At 34.9% G+C, this 15,570-nt stretch overlaps 1 protein-coding gene across 1 annotated transcript; it reads left to right on the forward strand.

Annotated features, from left to right (window-relative positions):
* The first annotated feature begins 1,017 nt into the window (after positions 1-1,017).
* Positions 1,018-11,629, forward strand: LOC140162429 (uncharacterized). The gene is made up of 6 exons (XM_072185657.1): positions 1,018-1,094; positions 5,189-6,034; positions 7,594-7,737; positions 8,417-8,701; positions 10,486-10,614; positions 11,131-11,629. The coding sequence occupies exons 1-6, from the start codon at positions 1,034-1,036 to the stop codon at positions 11,217-11,219; spliced, it is 1,554 nt and encodes a 517-aa protein (XP_072041758.1). The 5' UTR covers positions 1,018-1,033; the 3' UTR covers positions 11,220-11,629.
* The last annotated feature ends 3,941 nt before the right edge of the window (positions 11,630-15,570 follow it).

Below are 15,570 nucleotides of genomic sequence, written 5' to 3' on the forward strand. Positions count from 1 at the left end.
GACGGGCACTACATACAAGTTTACATTTGAATGTAGTTACAAGCGACTTTACAAGCGATCGTCTGAACAAGCCTAATGTATTAATTTTTCATATCGATAATTTTATGACAGCTTTCTCTTTCATTTTAATAGTGTACTTCCCCATTAAGTTTGTATGCCATTAGTAAGCTATCCTTATTCATCATTTATCTACCTGAAGAGAGATTATATAAAAAAGAGCGCGTTATTTTATTAGAAATAAGATGGAAATACGTCTTTCGAATTCAGGTTACCAGACTGCAGATCGACTGTGGTATAAACCCAAATTAAACCTATATTTCTGAGGTACGATTGGAGACGAACTCGAGATTTATGCCAGGTCTCCAAGCGGGTTTTCAATTTACTAGACCAGCGAATGGCGAGCTGCCGTTTTAATCATAAATAGAAATTATTTGTTGATTTCATTTTATTGTGTTTAATTTTTAGGTAACGGGGGGTAAAACTGCCACAAAGTGACAACGAATATAGTTTTAAGTACCTAGTGTAATGATAACTCAAGATAATTTGGTTTAAGGCTACACGAGGTATTGTTGGTCGAAGCAGCCAAAAGAAAAAAAAATCGATTTTCATTATTTAAATCAATGTACGTCGTATTATTGAAAAATCACACTATGATGTTTTGCAAAAGTTCATTCTACAAATCATATGCGTTGTACTTAATTTATTGTTGTTAATGAGTTATGTACAAACGTGTTGTTGTTTTAGCCCTCTTTACAACATAACTCAACAATATCTGTGATATTTGAATTCTTTCACATGCAATTGTTGACAAAGCTCACTACCATTCGCAAGATGCTGTGAACTGTAAAATCGCAACAGTTTAAAATAGTTGCTAACCTTGAAATAAAGGGTTCACAAAATACCCACTTAAATTACAAAACATTTTTGCATAACTTGACATACATTACGTTGATTTGAAAAATATTAAAAAAAACATTATAACAAATATTTTTTTTTGCCATATTGCTTTTACTTTTTCTTATTAAAGGAAAAGATGAAGATCTCGATTGTATCCTGTCTGATTTTCACGCAACACTGGTTACCCACTGTTTATGGTAAGCTGTCTTATATAAACACGGATTTTAAAATAATTTGCAACACCTGTTAAGTTGACAATCAATACCTGTTTCCATTATCCCGTTTTTAATATCGGGTTTCCCGGAGTATTTCGTACTTGTCATAGTGCAGTTATGTCCACGGCAAATTCACCGGGACCTTTCCAGCCATAAACCCGCTTAGTGAAGATTAAACCGATATAATGCAGTACTAAACCATTATAGTAATCTATTGTCCAATGCAAATTTATTACCACGTGATAATATTAATCCAATGAGCGATAGAATTGTCCGCTACGGTCGACTAATCCAATCAATAACGACGCTATTGACATGTACGAGCGGAGCTCCACTGACCGAGTTTTGGGGGTATTTTCACTGGTTTGCTGTCATTTACTCATCAAGGCGGTCCCCCGTTATTATAAGGACTATGTTAATTATTTAAAGATTGACATGTAGAAAATAAACCATACCTGATTGACAGAAAGTACTAAATTTGTACCTATTACGGTTTCGTGACACCAATCTTCCAAATACGACCAAGCCAGGGCTGCCCGGTGAAGCAAAATGTGCATTGGAATAACACGGGAGTTTGGGTAGATGGTAGGATTTCTTTCTCATAAAAATGTATGGTCCCCCGTTTTTAAAGCTTGTACCGGGTTTGAAATACAGATATTTTGAAAAGAATAAGTACTTGAAACATAGAGCAAGTACTAAAATCATAGCTTTTATACTTTTGGATATATGACGCTAACTAGTTCATCTCCTATAGCTACAACACAGCGCTACCAGTAGGGTTCAAATGCCTATTGTGAGTGCCCCTGTGTTGTGTGCATACATGTAGTTAACAATAACTGCATGATGTGTCATTGATTTTCGTTCAAAAGATATTTCTATTCCATCCCAACAAATCTTAAGTAAGTAAGAAACTCCAGTTCAATTTCACTATTGTGCCACTAGATGTCAGTTTTGTAGCATTATATTTCGTGTTTGGGTCAAATTTATCTGAAAATACAAAAGTAGTCCCTTCCACAAAAGCAAAAGCAAATTCGTCTCTTGTCATTGAAATTCAAAATGGTTTCAATTAATGCAATGATCGAATAATGAAATTGGTTTTGAGTTTGTGCGTCACGTCACGTCACGTCGTTTGACGCCGATGCGCGCATCGTTTCTGCGCATTGCAAGTCGGCGTGACGTCAGGTAACGACATCTCAGGCAGGGGCTATTTTAGAAGAAAAAAGTCACTGCACGTTAGCAAACGTAAAATCTAAAAGATCAGCTAGCGGAGACAAGCTTTAGGGGAAGGGGTTGCTGGCAGAGAGGTTGTCTCCCCTCGAGTTCTGTAAACTTTTACAAATCACACGTTACAATCATGCATTTTACTGACTCATTTTTTACGTTAAGCGCTGAGAGCTGAGAGCACATCACTCAGACATACCAAATTGCATTCTGAATACGAGGAATAGCCTTAATATCAAATAGGAAGCAATTTTCAACTTCTACGCTACTCAAATTTCACTCACCGGAGCGCTTTCACCGGGTCAAATAATTTTGAATTTTTGAAATTTTATGACAAATTATATTAAAAAATGATATTTTTGACATTAACAATCCCCGAAGTAAAGTTTATCAATCTAATGATATGCACTTAAAGTTGAAAATTGATTCATGTCTGGTTCACTAATGTATTTCACTAATTTCATTTTCAATTACCTACAGCTCCATGAAAGTACACACTAGGATCATAAATGTTATTAAGTTTATGGTATTGATGGTATTGATATGCAAAAAAACGAATACAATCTCTGCAAAATGAATAAAATGCGCACAGGTGCCTACAATTGCACAAATTAATAGCTGTAAAATATAATAATAATATAAAAATCTTTTTGATTTACTTAGAAAGGTAATAGCTTTCATTTAAAATGTCATTCCATTTAATTGAATTGTCATTATTGAAAACTCCGTAAAAGTACACAGAACCTCTTTATTACATGTTGAATGAAATGCACACGTGTCCCTACCATCTTTTAACCGGTCGCACAGTAGCGTAAAGTTCTCACAATGTGAATGTGATAAGATTTCTGAAACTTAAGTGATGCAAAGGTGCATAAGTTGTCGGCAAATTGCATACAAAAAGTTGCATACAAATTCATTACAAAAGATTAAACACACTCTTCATGAACTAAATGTCTATAGTGCTCAACTTAAAACACTAAATGCTCAGTCAATAAACAGGGTGTTTATTTTCTACAAGCAATATACAGGGTGAGTCCAAAAAGTGCAATAGTGCAAAGAATCCATCTTTATTTTATAACCAGATTGAACTTTTAAGATTTAAAACACATGATATATTCATTAGTGGCCTTGTGTGAAAAAACGAAGTAATTAGCACTTGCCGTTCTGTTTTTATGACACATTTTACAGCGATACCCAATTTTAATGATTGTCCACGAGATATCTAAACTTTGAATGTCAGCACACTATACTATTATACTATTTGGAACAACTGCCATTTTCTTAACCTCATTGGCACTGAAGTAAAATAGAGTACCCAAAGTTGTATTGTCCCTGGTCTTGTATAAGTAGAGGAAACATTGCTTTTATTTGTTGTTATTTTCCTATTTACCCTTAAATTAAAAATGTTCATTCTCTATAAAAGAAACATACAAATATATGGGCGGGTTTTTCAAATGTCGAAAAGAATGTGTGCAAATTGAAGTGGTGTGAAAAATTGGAGTTGGAGTTAGGTGAGGTATGTTTTAAGTTAAAGCCAGTTTAAGATATGGTGTCCTTATTTCGCATTGTGTGCTCTCATTCAAATTATGGTGCCTCGTGGACAAAGAGTTAAGATGGGTATCGCCGTAAAATGACTCATAAAAGTTTAAGGGTTCACTTGCTTTTTTACAAGTGGTGTATATTGAGTGTGGCATTTTCAATAATGGGAAAGTTCAACATGGTTCTTACGTGAATATTGATTCGTTGACCCTTTTTTACTCACCCTGTATACGTTTAATACCAAAATGATTTGATGTGTTCATCATTAAGTGTTTATGTGTTTAGTTTAGCGTTGAAAGTGTTCAATTTAGTACGGTATTTACCTCTATGTATACGTTTAGCTTGTAAGCAGAAGAGTTTAAACCGGCTGATATCACATGCATTTGAAAAACAATCAATTTGTTTAAATAATTATCAAATGGTTAAGCAGTGCTTTTTCTACTAACATATCGCAAACAGGCCCATCACGAGGATTTATTGGGGGGGGGGGGGGGGGGGCTGGACTGATTTTGAAAAGGTGGCCCTTTTTTCAAAATTTGCACCTTTTTGGATTAGGACGGATTTTGAAAAAGTGGACTTTTTTTTCCAAAATTTTGACCTTTTTTGACCAAGAAGGCTTAAAAGATTTTCGCTCGCTACGCTCGCAAGCGGGACTTTTTGGGTTAAAAACGGGGATTTTTTTGGCCATTTTGGGATGGGGGCGGTGACCAAAACATTGGGAGGAGAGGGCGTTAGTAGAGGCGTTGTTCTTGATTTCCCCTGCCAATTGAATGTTTGACTGATCCCCACAAACTATACAATATATGATTTCCGGACTAGATCAGACTTACTTTGTGGAGGAACTTCTTTAATTTCTTAGTCATTTTTCGGGCTGAAACTAGTATAGAACTATTTTAAGCACGGATTTTTTATTCTCACTGCACGGATTCCTATTCTCACTGCACGAACGTGCCAGGAGGCACGTTAAAATAGCCCCTGATCTCAGGTGTACTTGCAAAGGCTTATGGGATTTACCGAAAGGTTATTTGTCTGCTTGAAAGAGCATTTCGTGATTCTAAAATCTTCTCTATATCCACGAAAAAAATTCCCAAATTGCAAGTTAAATACATGCATGACAGTAGGTCAGTGTATTGCATTTCTGTCTGTTGCAAAAAAAAAAAATACAAATTGGCAATGTCTTTGTCAGCATGGTCGAAGACCCGAATTTCTGAAATAATTTCTGATAATATAACCATCTAAGCCTGTTTTGGAGTAAGTCGGCGAATGAAACTGTGGATCACGAAATGGTCCTTTTATGCTTTCTTTTATTTTTTCAGCTCCGCCTTACAGAAGTGACACTAAGCCCAATGCAAATGACTGGGAAACGCATTCTGCAACAGCAGGCACAGCTCATCATGGACTGGCCATAACAAGTGTTTTGGCCAATAATAATGTAGACTCAAAATCAAACTTAAGACTGAAAAGAAGCAACTGTTTTTCGTGCATGTGTATGGAAATCACCCAAGCTTGTGGGCCCGACAATGTTTGTGTTGATAAAGAAGACGGATTCTCGGTAGGAGCACATTGCGTTCACAAAAATGCATTGCAGCACAAACAATCCTCCTCCACTAGAATCACAGGTAACAACAATGGCGGCGGACAAGCAACATTACCAGGTGCTCAACTGCCGACAGGAAGTTTTACCGGAAATAGTGGTCCAGCCAATAATGGACAGACTAATGCCCAAAACGGTGCGGTAAATAATGTTGGAAATATCGCAACAAATGCTCAAATTGGTGCTGCAAATAGCGCCACTTCAGCGAATACAGGTCAAAATAGCCACAATGCTCCTGTAGTTAACACTGATCCATCAAGCATGAATTTGCCTCGGAGCAACTGCTTTACGTGCCAATGTATGGAAATGACTCAAGCATGTCCTCAAAATTACGGATGCGTTGATAAAGAGCACGGTTTTTCAACCGGACCACATTGTGTTCACAAAAGTGTATTTGACGGGTTGGTGGGAAGTAATGGGAATATCCAAGGCGAGTCGGTTGGTACTGCTACTACATCTGTAATCCAGCCACCACAAGAAGCCAGTAGCGCATCTGGTGTTAATCAGCCTCCTCAAGAAGCCAGGTCGTCTGCTGCCGCGGTAGCAACGTTTCCTTTCGGAACAAACGGTATGAATTAGGAATGAAAGGGACATTATAAAACAACATTAAGCCACTCATAAGCTTTTGACCTTAGTTGACTATTTATATGACATAATATTTATAGAAACACTTCGAAACTTTTTTTTTTACTTTAAATCTTTAGGGATTACCACACCACTCTTCGCCATACATACATTCTCCCAGCCACATTTCCCTAACATAATATGAAAAAAAAAAATTAAATTAATTTTTGCAGAGGCGCCGGCAGGGTTCGAACCCACGCTGCACTGAGCAGTACTATACAGTATTGACATAACACCAGCGCCTTAGACCGCTCGGCCGTAAAGGCTTGATGATGTCATGATGGAAATTTAAAAATATAATCGCAACTTCATTACTTCAACATACCACGTGACAAGCAAAGACAGAAAACGTACCATATTTTGGAATTTTATTTGTTTAAAAACATTAATGTGTATTAATAGCGCTCAATTGTTGATAACTGCGTGTTCTATATACAATAAATTAGCCTACACACAATAGGTTTCTCATACATTATATCGATTTTGACTCGCACGTGCTCGCCGTATACTAAAAGTATGTCGGTGTGGCGTGGCCTACCATTTTTCTTGTAGCTTCTTGTATACACGTCGATGTTTTCATCATTTATAAAATAAATCCACGTTAGACCCCTAATTTTATTTCAGGAAATAAAAGATTAGATTTCCATAAAAACGAAACAGTAATCATTGGTTTGGTCTAATGTCATCTTTACATGGAATTTTCAAGGTTTTTTCTATCGCCATTCTCGCTCAATTAAAAAAATATTTTGGCGTATATAAAATTGAAATAAAATTCTCTGCCGCATAAACGACATCAAATGTGCCACACTTGGGTATCACGAATCATTATATATGATGTGCAGTTAATATTCATATTTTCTTTTATACAGAGGATGCTTCAGTTTTGACAGGAAAAATATTTTCTTGAAAACCCTCTCACTCGGTTATTTCAAAACGGTAACCACGCTTTCCTAAAATGTGCAATAAATTAGCATTAACATTTTTCTTATTCTAACAGCAAGCGTTTCTAAAATGCAGTATGGCGAAATATGGTGTAAGGGATTACGCAGTTCACAATGTTCATGTACATCAGATACGCTTTATTTTATGTCACTTGCCGTGTGTAACATGAAAGGTTATGTCATCCATTACGATTTGTTTTGAAGAAATACGAGGTGTAGCGTTAAAATCTTTACTAGATCTGATATATATACATATACGTATAAAGAAATGTTTTTAGATGAATATGTAGAGAAAATAAATACTTATTTTTCTATCGGACATGGATTGTTCATAATTGCTGTAAAAGTTAATGATATCCGCGTATCCGGTTCTGCTGTGTATCCCGCATACACCATGCCACCAAGAATACCTTTACATGTACCTCTTATGTACATCGAAAACCTCTTTATAGTTTTTTCAATGCTAATCTCGATAGGTTAATCAACATAATGTTGGATAGTGCACGTTGATTTTTTTCCTGTTGTTTATTAATTTAGTGTTTTTTGTTATGTGACCAAACAGGCTGTCCGGTTCAGGAATGTACCGATGCTCACGATCCCCAATGTGGAACAAATGGCCGTACATATCAGAATATGTGTCAATTCATTGCAGGCGTGTGCAAAGACAACACATTGGGACTACTACATCCTGGAGGGTGTGCACTTGGTACGTTAGTCACCACATCCAATTTGGTACTATATAACTATCGGTGCCCGGTTAGGCACCGATGAATCTTAACATCGCTCACAGGAGATGTAATACATTGTATCAAGCATAATAATTAATATTAGCATAGTGTTATTGTGTTTCATTTAAATAAAAAGCGAATGCACTGTACAAATGTTCAGGGTACGATAAAAAAAAGTACCATCGGTACCTCTTCGGGCACCGATAGCGCTATAGGACCAACAATATGTTGTACCTTACCGTACGTATGATTGATTGATGAGGTCATATGTGACATTATTGGTCATTGTTCTTTGAAGAGCATACTTTTGATGAATGCACCCTCTTTCTTGTAACAGTCAAATAGCACAAATCAATCCGGATGTTTACCACAATTATTTTAAAGGGACTTTTACATTTATTATACTTCCAATCTATTACTAAGTGGTATTGCATATGTGTTGAAAGACAACGTAGGGTGTGTTCGTGTTTATCACTAAAATATTACATTGTAATTTTCTGGCAATTGGTCAGATATCCCTTGATGTGCAGGATGACCTTTTTTTTTAACCGTAATGCACTTAAAACGGATTTTCACATTCAAATACGTCAGAGAAAATACGTCAAAATAAAGTAAGAGAAAAGAAACTCTGACTTAAATTTGCTCTTGACCTTACAGGTTTGCATGTTGCCAAATCCCGCTGTGGTGCATGCATGTGCGCTGATGAATTTCCAGGTTGCGAGAACGGGTTTACCTGTATGACTGGGCAGGGATTCACTAATGAAGCTAGCGCATTATGTGTACACAATTCGGTATTTACCAGTAGAGTTAATGGGAACACAGATGCGACGAGAACAGGAATCCAAGGTGTACAAAGAGATGCAGCAGTCGAGATGGGACCTGGCGTTCGAGGTGTACAAAGGACTGTTGCAAACAAAGAAAACGAGGTGGTTCCCGAAAAAGGTATATATATTATTTCAACACAGTCTCCTTATTAAAATGATCATAATTATTCATTCTATAACTGGTCTTAAAATGATCATATCAATCATTTTGTGCAGTGATAGCGCCATCTGTAATTAAGTTTATGCAACATTTTTCAATGAGGCTAGGTGAAGGCCGGGGAGCTATCGGCCGTTAAAAAACGCTCAAAAACAATATTGTTCAAGGTTGGCCCGCAGGGTTAATAAGAAACAATATTTCTCCAAAAACAATAGCGATTAAATTCAAGCTATAGAGGGAAAGGCCAGGAAGAATGTGGGAAATTAAGTGGTGAAAATAAACAATCAAAACAAATTAGAAATCGATAAATAAAGTTACGCCTTGTCTTTTTGCCCTGCGAGGCTATTATATATTGGAACTCCAATAGTTGCAAGTCCTCACTATGGAACTTTCCAGCCTCATATGACATATAATAGTATATCATCTGAATTCAAACGACATTCAGTCGAGTTATGGTTGATTAAACTTTGTCCATAATAGACGTTTGGGCTGTAACTGAAAATCAAACTTGTCGTCTTTACGACAAGATCGTGGTGGACACAGGCGTCATCTTTGTATCAAGGACAAGAGGTTGGCAGACGTAGCAAGGAAAATGTTATCTTATACTGTTATCTTATACAACTGGTTAAATCAAGAGTATGAATGTTTTGTTGAGGCTTTTGGAATAGAAGGGCAGTGTTCATTTTAGGATCAGCAATGTTAACGAGTGGATGCAGTCCGTAACGATCTTTTTTATCTTTCTCAGAGCCAAAAGGATCTGTCATTTATTGCATCAATCATCACAGTCTTTTTTCTCTTTTCTTTACGAGAACATGTACAAGCATATATATAGGGTCCACAAGTTATAAGTTCCCCCCTAAATACTTTTTAGAATAAATAGACAAATATGTAAAAAGGTATGGGTAGCCTTATTTGTTTTACACCTACGGACCAAATTATAGTGTCACACGTCATTGCGCTCAGTCACAATGGTTCATTGTGTAAAAAAATGAAACCGTTTCAAAAAGTGCTAAAAGTTGCATCTGAGTCAATATGATTCAACTCTCAAACAATACAGTCAGTCAGGTCTATTTATGTGTTTGTTTAAGAAAACCTGACTGCTATGCACTCAGGTGCAACTTTTAAAACGGCCTCTTTTCTTACACACTTAACCACTGTTATGTTTGACGCTACAAATTAGTCCACATGTGTAAACAAATAGGGCTATACATACCTTTTTAAATTTTTACATTTCGTAAAATATTTTTTGACTTATTTTAAAAAGTATTACGGGAACTTATAAGTTGTGGACCCTATACAATGAATATATATCACAATACAATAAATAAGAATTAAGAAGTCAAAATGAAATTAGCACATGAACCACAAAACAAGCCATTACAAATTGACATTATTCTATTTGTTACTCCATGTATTAAGACAGCAATTAACTTCTCAGTTTCTCTACGGGATTTAAGAAATTACACAAAAGGTACATAAATTAGATTTATCAATACCAATTTGTCCGAAACGATCTGAACTTCTTCGATGCACGATAATATATTACCATATTCGTCAAAATTGTGCCAAAAGTGTATGCTTATGGAGATAAATATTTCGGTCGCATTTTTAGTATTTATTTAGTTGAATCACTGTCAGGATAATAATCATATACAAGTACTTCAAAATCCCAGTTAAGCACGAGGAAGAATATTATTTTATCTTCTAATCTCTATATTATTTGCGATGTGTTTCATATCCTACAGAGCCGTCCACTGGATTTAAATGTTCAGTGCAGGGAGAAAACATGTGTCAACACAAAGGCTATTGTGAACCAAAGTTTGGTACTTGTCTTTGCCCTTGGAAATACAAAGGAACAAAGTGTGAAACGCTCGGTGAGTTTAAATACTAAATTTTCCTTGGAGGCTTTGCACTCTGAACGTTACTGGTCAACTTCTATTGTTATGCATAGTCGCGCTAAAAGTCGATCGATACATGTTGAAATCAGTACAATTCAGAGATATACCGAGTACGATGTAAATATTGCGATAGTTGTAAAAGTTGTCAAGAAATATAATGTAACAATAGCCATCGACTGACTAGCGTTCTACGTGTAAGCTATATGATTTGCAACATTGCTATAATGCTACTTATATAGATGCATTCATATGGTGTTTTATGCCAAAGGCGCAATGCAGATGTGATATGAAAGACAAAAGCACATCATAAAGAAATGTTATGAAAGTAATCTACATAATGGTCACAGGTCAACTTTCATTACTGACCGTACCGACAATCGTAATGTTGAAGCAGTGCTATTGGTTTGGTTGATGTACACAGGTGCCAAGAAACTCAAAAGTAGATATTGTACAAACATCGATATTAACCTTCTTTCGTTTGTTTTCTTTCAGTGCCACATCCGCAGTCTCCATGTATCACTGATCCATGCCCAGGTGATAAAACATGCAAGGTGCGCGACATTGGTCGCACATGTGAATAATAGGCCGATAGCTGTTTGAGGTTTTATACAGTCATAACACTGTTACGAAGCAAAAAGCAAAATAGTACAATTTTAGTACTTTTCAGATCATGGCCGGATGCGTTAATAGGTTAAGTTACTGAATCACACTATGGGCCACAATGACCTCATCACAATGACATAGTTCAATAACGTCAATTAAACAATCATAGTGCAAAATTTGACCTCAAGTTGCAGAGAATGAGTTTTTGTACCCAAATTGTCAAAGGTAATTTAATGAATGTGAAAATGCAGTGGTGTTAAATAACTGTGCCCAGATAGATGAGCATGTTTTGGATCATAGTGTCATCTTTATAAGCTGGTGACAAGTTTTAAAGCTGTGGAAGCATACATTTCGAAGATATTGCAGATCCAGTTTCAATGGGCACACTATAATTGAATATGTGAATACAAAAGCCACCCAAGTCCATACTTAAACCAAATTGAGTTAAGCATGGTAAAGTGTTGCTTTACATAGGCCTGTCATATGTATGACAGAACAACTCAAATTCATCCTCTGTGTCTATTGAGCATGTGAAAAATAGCATGTATGAAAGAATCACCCAATTCCATGATTTGAGTCTTGTAACACATTGATTAAAATCCAGTATGTATAAAAGTCCACTTGTAACACATTCATTGCTAGAGAGTGACTTTTGAAAAAAAATGGGTTTAATAAAGGAAAGTGTGTGGTTTATATTACATGGCAGAATGCTTATCAACATTATACATACCTGTGCGCTTTATTTTGTATTATCTTACTAGTGGTAATCTCATTCTAACATTGTTGTCTTTGTATATGATTAAAAAACCACCCAAGTCCAAAATTTAAAATGAACCCCACGAAGTCCCTGAAATGCTAATCGTCATACCTAATACAGGTTAATCCACTCATTTGCACGTAAAACTTACCATATTGACCAGGTAAATCTAACTGAAGGAATTAAAATGATACACAGGTTTTTCTCTCAAAATCACTTCCCATGGACTTGGGGTGGCTTTTGTATTCATGTTTTCAATTATGGAATGCGCAGAAGTATATTTATCCGGCCATCATGTTTGTACACCTGCTGACATTGGCTGAAAAGGGCAAATAACTAATTCGCAGTATGTACCTACTCTGCTTCTTACCTGAAGGTCGTTAACTGTTGTCGAATCCTCTTTCAGTGGATGATGAATAAGCCAAATCAGCATTGGAAGTGTGCAATGCATTGTGGGACAGTTTGTGCAGTTTTGGGACACTTTGCCAATTGCCCAAAACCCAATTAACAGAATTTAACAAATGTCTTTTGAGAACGTGACATATTTATGTACTATGGTACAGGGAATCAAAATAAGTAAAACTAAAAGTATTTCGAAACAGTCTTTCGTACTGGTAAATTAGTCTATTAGTTTGTATTGTGACTATGATACATTTTGGGTTAAGGGGGAATGTATCGTTGAATATGTTTAAATGACAAAAGTTGATTATTGATAAAATTATGTTTAAAATGTAATCTTTCTTTTACGTCAAATTTGATTAAAATCCTTCAAAAGTTACATAACTTTTGTATGAAATGATGGTAAAAAAGCCGTAAATTTCTTATGTATTTCCTGTATATTTTGAAACTTTTGTATTCTATTGTTTTATCGTATGTATTGTATTGTTTTTGAAATACGCCAATTTTAGGTAGTTTGTTCCAATCTCATTTGCAATAATTTGAAGCTAAAATTGTTCAAAAGTACTACTAATTAATGTTAATTAACACACATTTTTTACTAATTAAACTTAAATGGCTGATATCTCGAAAACACAGTTTTGACCATGTGACACCGTTGCAGACATCCTATCTGGAAAAGTATATGGGCTACAACCTTCAAATGTGGCCAAGATGTTGCTATCACTGAAAGCTACAAGTTGTATCAAAATGATTTTCATGGGGATTTTCCATTTGGTCTAAAACCCTTTGGTCTAATATCCATTTCGTCTATATCCATTTCGTCTAAGTCTATAATAGGTCTATATCCACTACGTCCAATAATCATTTGGTCCTATAACCATTTGCTCCGATAACCATTTGGTCCGATAAACATTTAGTCTAATAACCATTAAGTCTAAAACCATTTAGTCTAACAACCATTTAGTCTAATACCCATTTGGTCTACAAACCATTTTAGTCTTACAATCATTTAGTTTATTAATAAATAGACGAAATTGTATTAGACTAACTGGTTACTAGATCATACGAGTATTAGGCCTAACGGTTATTAGACCAAACGGTTATTAGACCAATCGGTTAAAGAAGAAATATTAGACCAAATGGTTTTTAGACTCTATGGTTAGTAGACATATCAGTTATTAGACCACACAATATTAGACTAAATAGACATTAGACTATATGATTATTAGACTAAGCGGTAATTAGCCTTTCTGGTAATAGACCAATTCGTCGGGTGCATCACATACTGGCCTATCTTGATTTTTTTACTTTTTTGAGAAAATTGGTATATAGATTTTATTTACGGAGTTCTTCCAACACAACAAATTACAGACTTCAATTTTTCCTAGATAATTAGTTATAAAATGTTACATTTAAACTATCTATGATTTTGACAAAATACGTGTTTCACATACTGATCTATCTCGAAAAAAACAGGCATTTCTAGAAAATCGCAATTGAAAATCTTCGTATTAAGTTTACCTTTCTATAATTTAATTAGATGAAGGATTTTCATGAAAGTGGTTTAAAATTAAAGCATATACTTAACAGATTTAGTAAAGTGGAATCTTTAATTATATTTACGTATGCAATATTGCTTAAAACTACACTTAAGTAGTAGTTCTGTATGTAAAATCGTTAATTTCCCAATATCGTATTGAAAGTGCATTACATACTGGTCTATCTCGAGATAGACCAGTATGTGATGCGTCTAAAGTCACGTCATTGTTCGCGAAATCGAGATAGCCCCAAGATAGACCAGTATGAAATGCAATTTAAATACGATATCGGGAAATTATATATTTTTACATACAGAACTACAACTTTAGTGTAGTTTTAAGCAATATTGCATCGGTAATATAATTCAAGATTCCACTTAAATAAATCTGTAAAGTATATGCTTTAATTTTAAACCACTTTCATTAAAATCCATAGTCTAATTAAATTATAGGAAGATTAACTTAATACGAAGATTTTCAATTGCAATTTTCTCGAAATGAGTGTTTTTCGAGATAGACCAGTATGTGATGCGTCCGACGAATTGAATATAGACTAAACTGGAATTAGACAAAATGGTATTAGACCAAATAGCAATAAACCGTTTTCATTGATAACGAATGAGGCTGACACATCAAAATTCAGCACAAAATTCAAATAATTTGTACATGTATTGTATAACATGTCATTAAATATACATTGTGGAAATTTTAAAAGTATCTAATATTAGATTTGGAAGAGGCAAGCTTTTCAATAAACATCAAAACTGATGGGTACCAATCATTTTGATACAGTTTGTATGCAATGAACCAATGAAGAAAAAAGTTCCACCCATGGGAACATATTTTTAATGACCATGACCAAATCAATAATATTGTTTTTATAAAAAAACTAAATCAAATATTAACCCTCTTTAAGGGATCTGGAATGAGCGTTTTGGGCGTTTCGACAGTATTTTTTGTGGGGCATGAGAGCACATCAGACATATCGAATTGCATTCTGAATACGAAGAATGTCTTTCTGATATCAAATAATTTTCATTTTTTGAAATTCACGATATAATACAAATTTTATGACAAGTTATTAAAACTTGATATTTTTCACATTTTTGATATATAACAGTCCTCGAAGTAAATTTTATAAATCTAATGAATCTTAGAGTGTATGTAGCTGGGAGGAAAAGCCGACGATCAATTGAAAATGTTGACCTTTCATATTGAATTTTTTTTTCCCCAAAAAGACCTATTTTTTGTTTGGTGTTTTGGGAAAAAATCCATATCTTCAATACGAAAGGTCAACATTTTCAATTGATCGTCGGCTTTTCATCCCACCTACATACACTTTAAGTATAAATCATCAGATTTATAAAGTTTACTTCGATTACTGTTAAATATCAAAAATATCAATTTTTAATCATTTGCCATAAAATGTGTATTACATTGCGAATTTTAAAAAATCAAAATTATTTGATATCAGAAGGACATTCTTCGTATTCAGAATGCAGTTCGATATGTCTGATGTGCTCTAACGTCCCAAAATAAATACTGTCTAAACGTTCATACCCCATCCCTTAAAGCCATATTATAACATTTCTTTAACAATAGATTAGTATTTATTTTCCATAAAATGTTAGCTTT

The sequence above is a fragment of the Amphiura filiformis genome, chromosome 10 (assembly GCF_039555335.1).
Source record: "Amphiura filiformis chromosome 10, Afil_fr2py, whole genome shotgun sequence".
NCBI lineage: Eukaryota > Metazoa > Echinodermata > Ophiuroidea > Amphilepidida > Amphiuridae > Amphiura > Amphiura filiformis.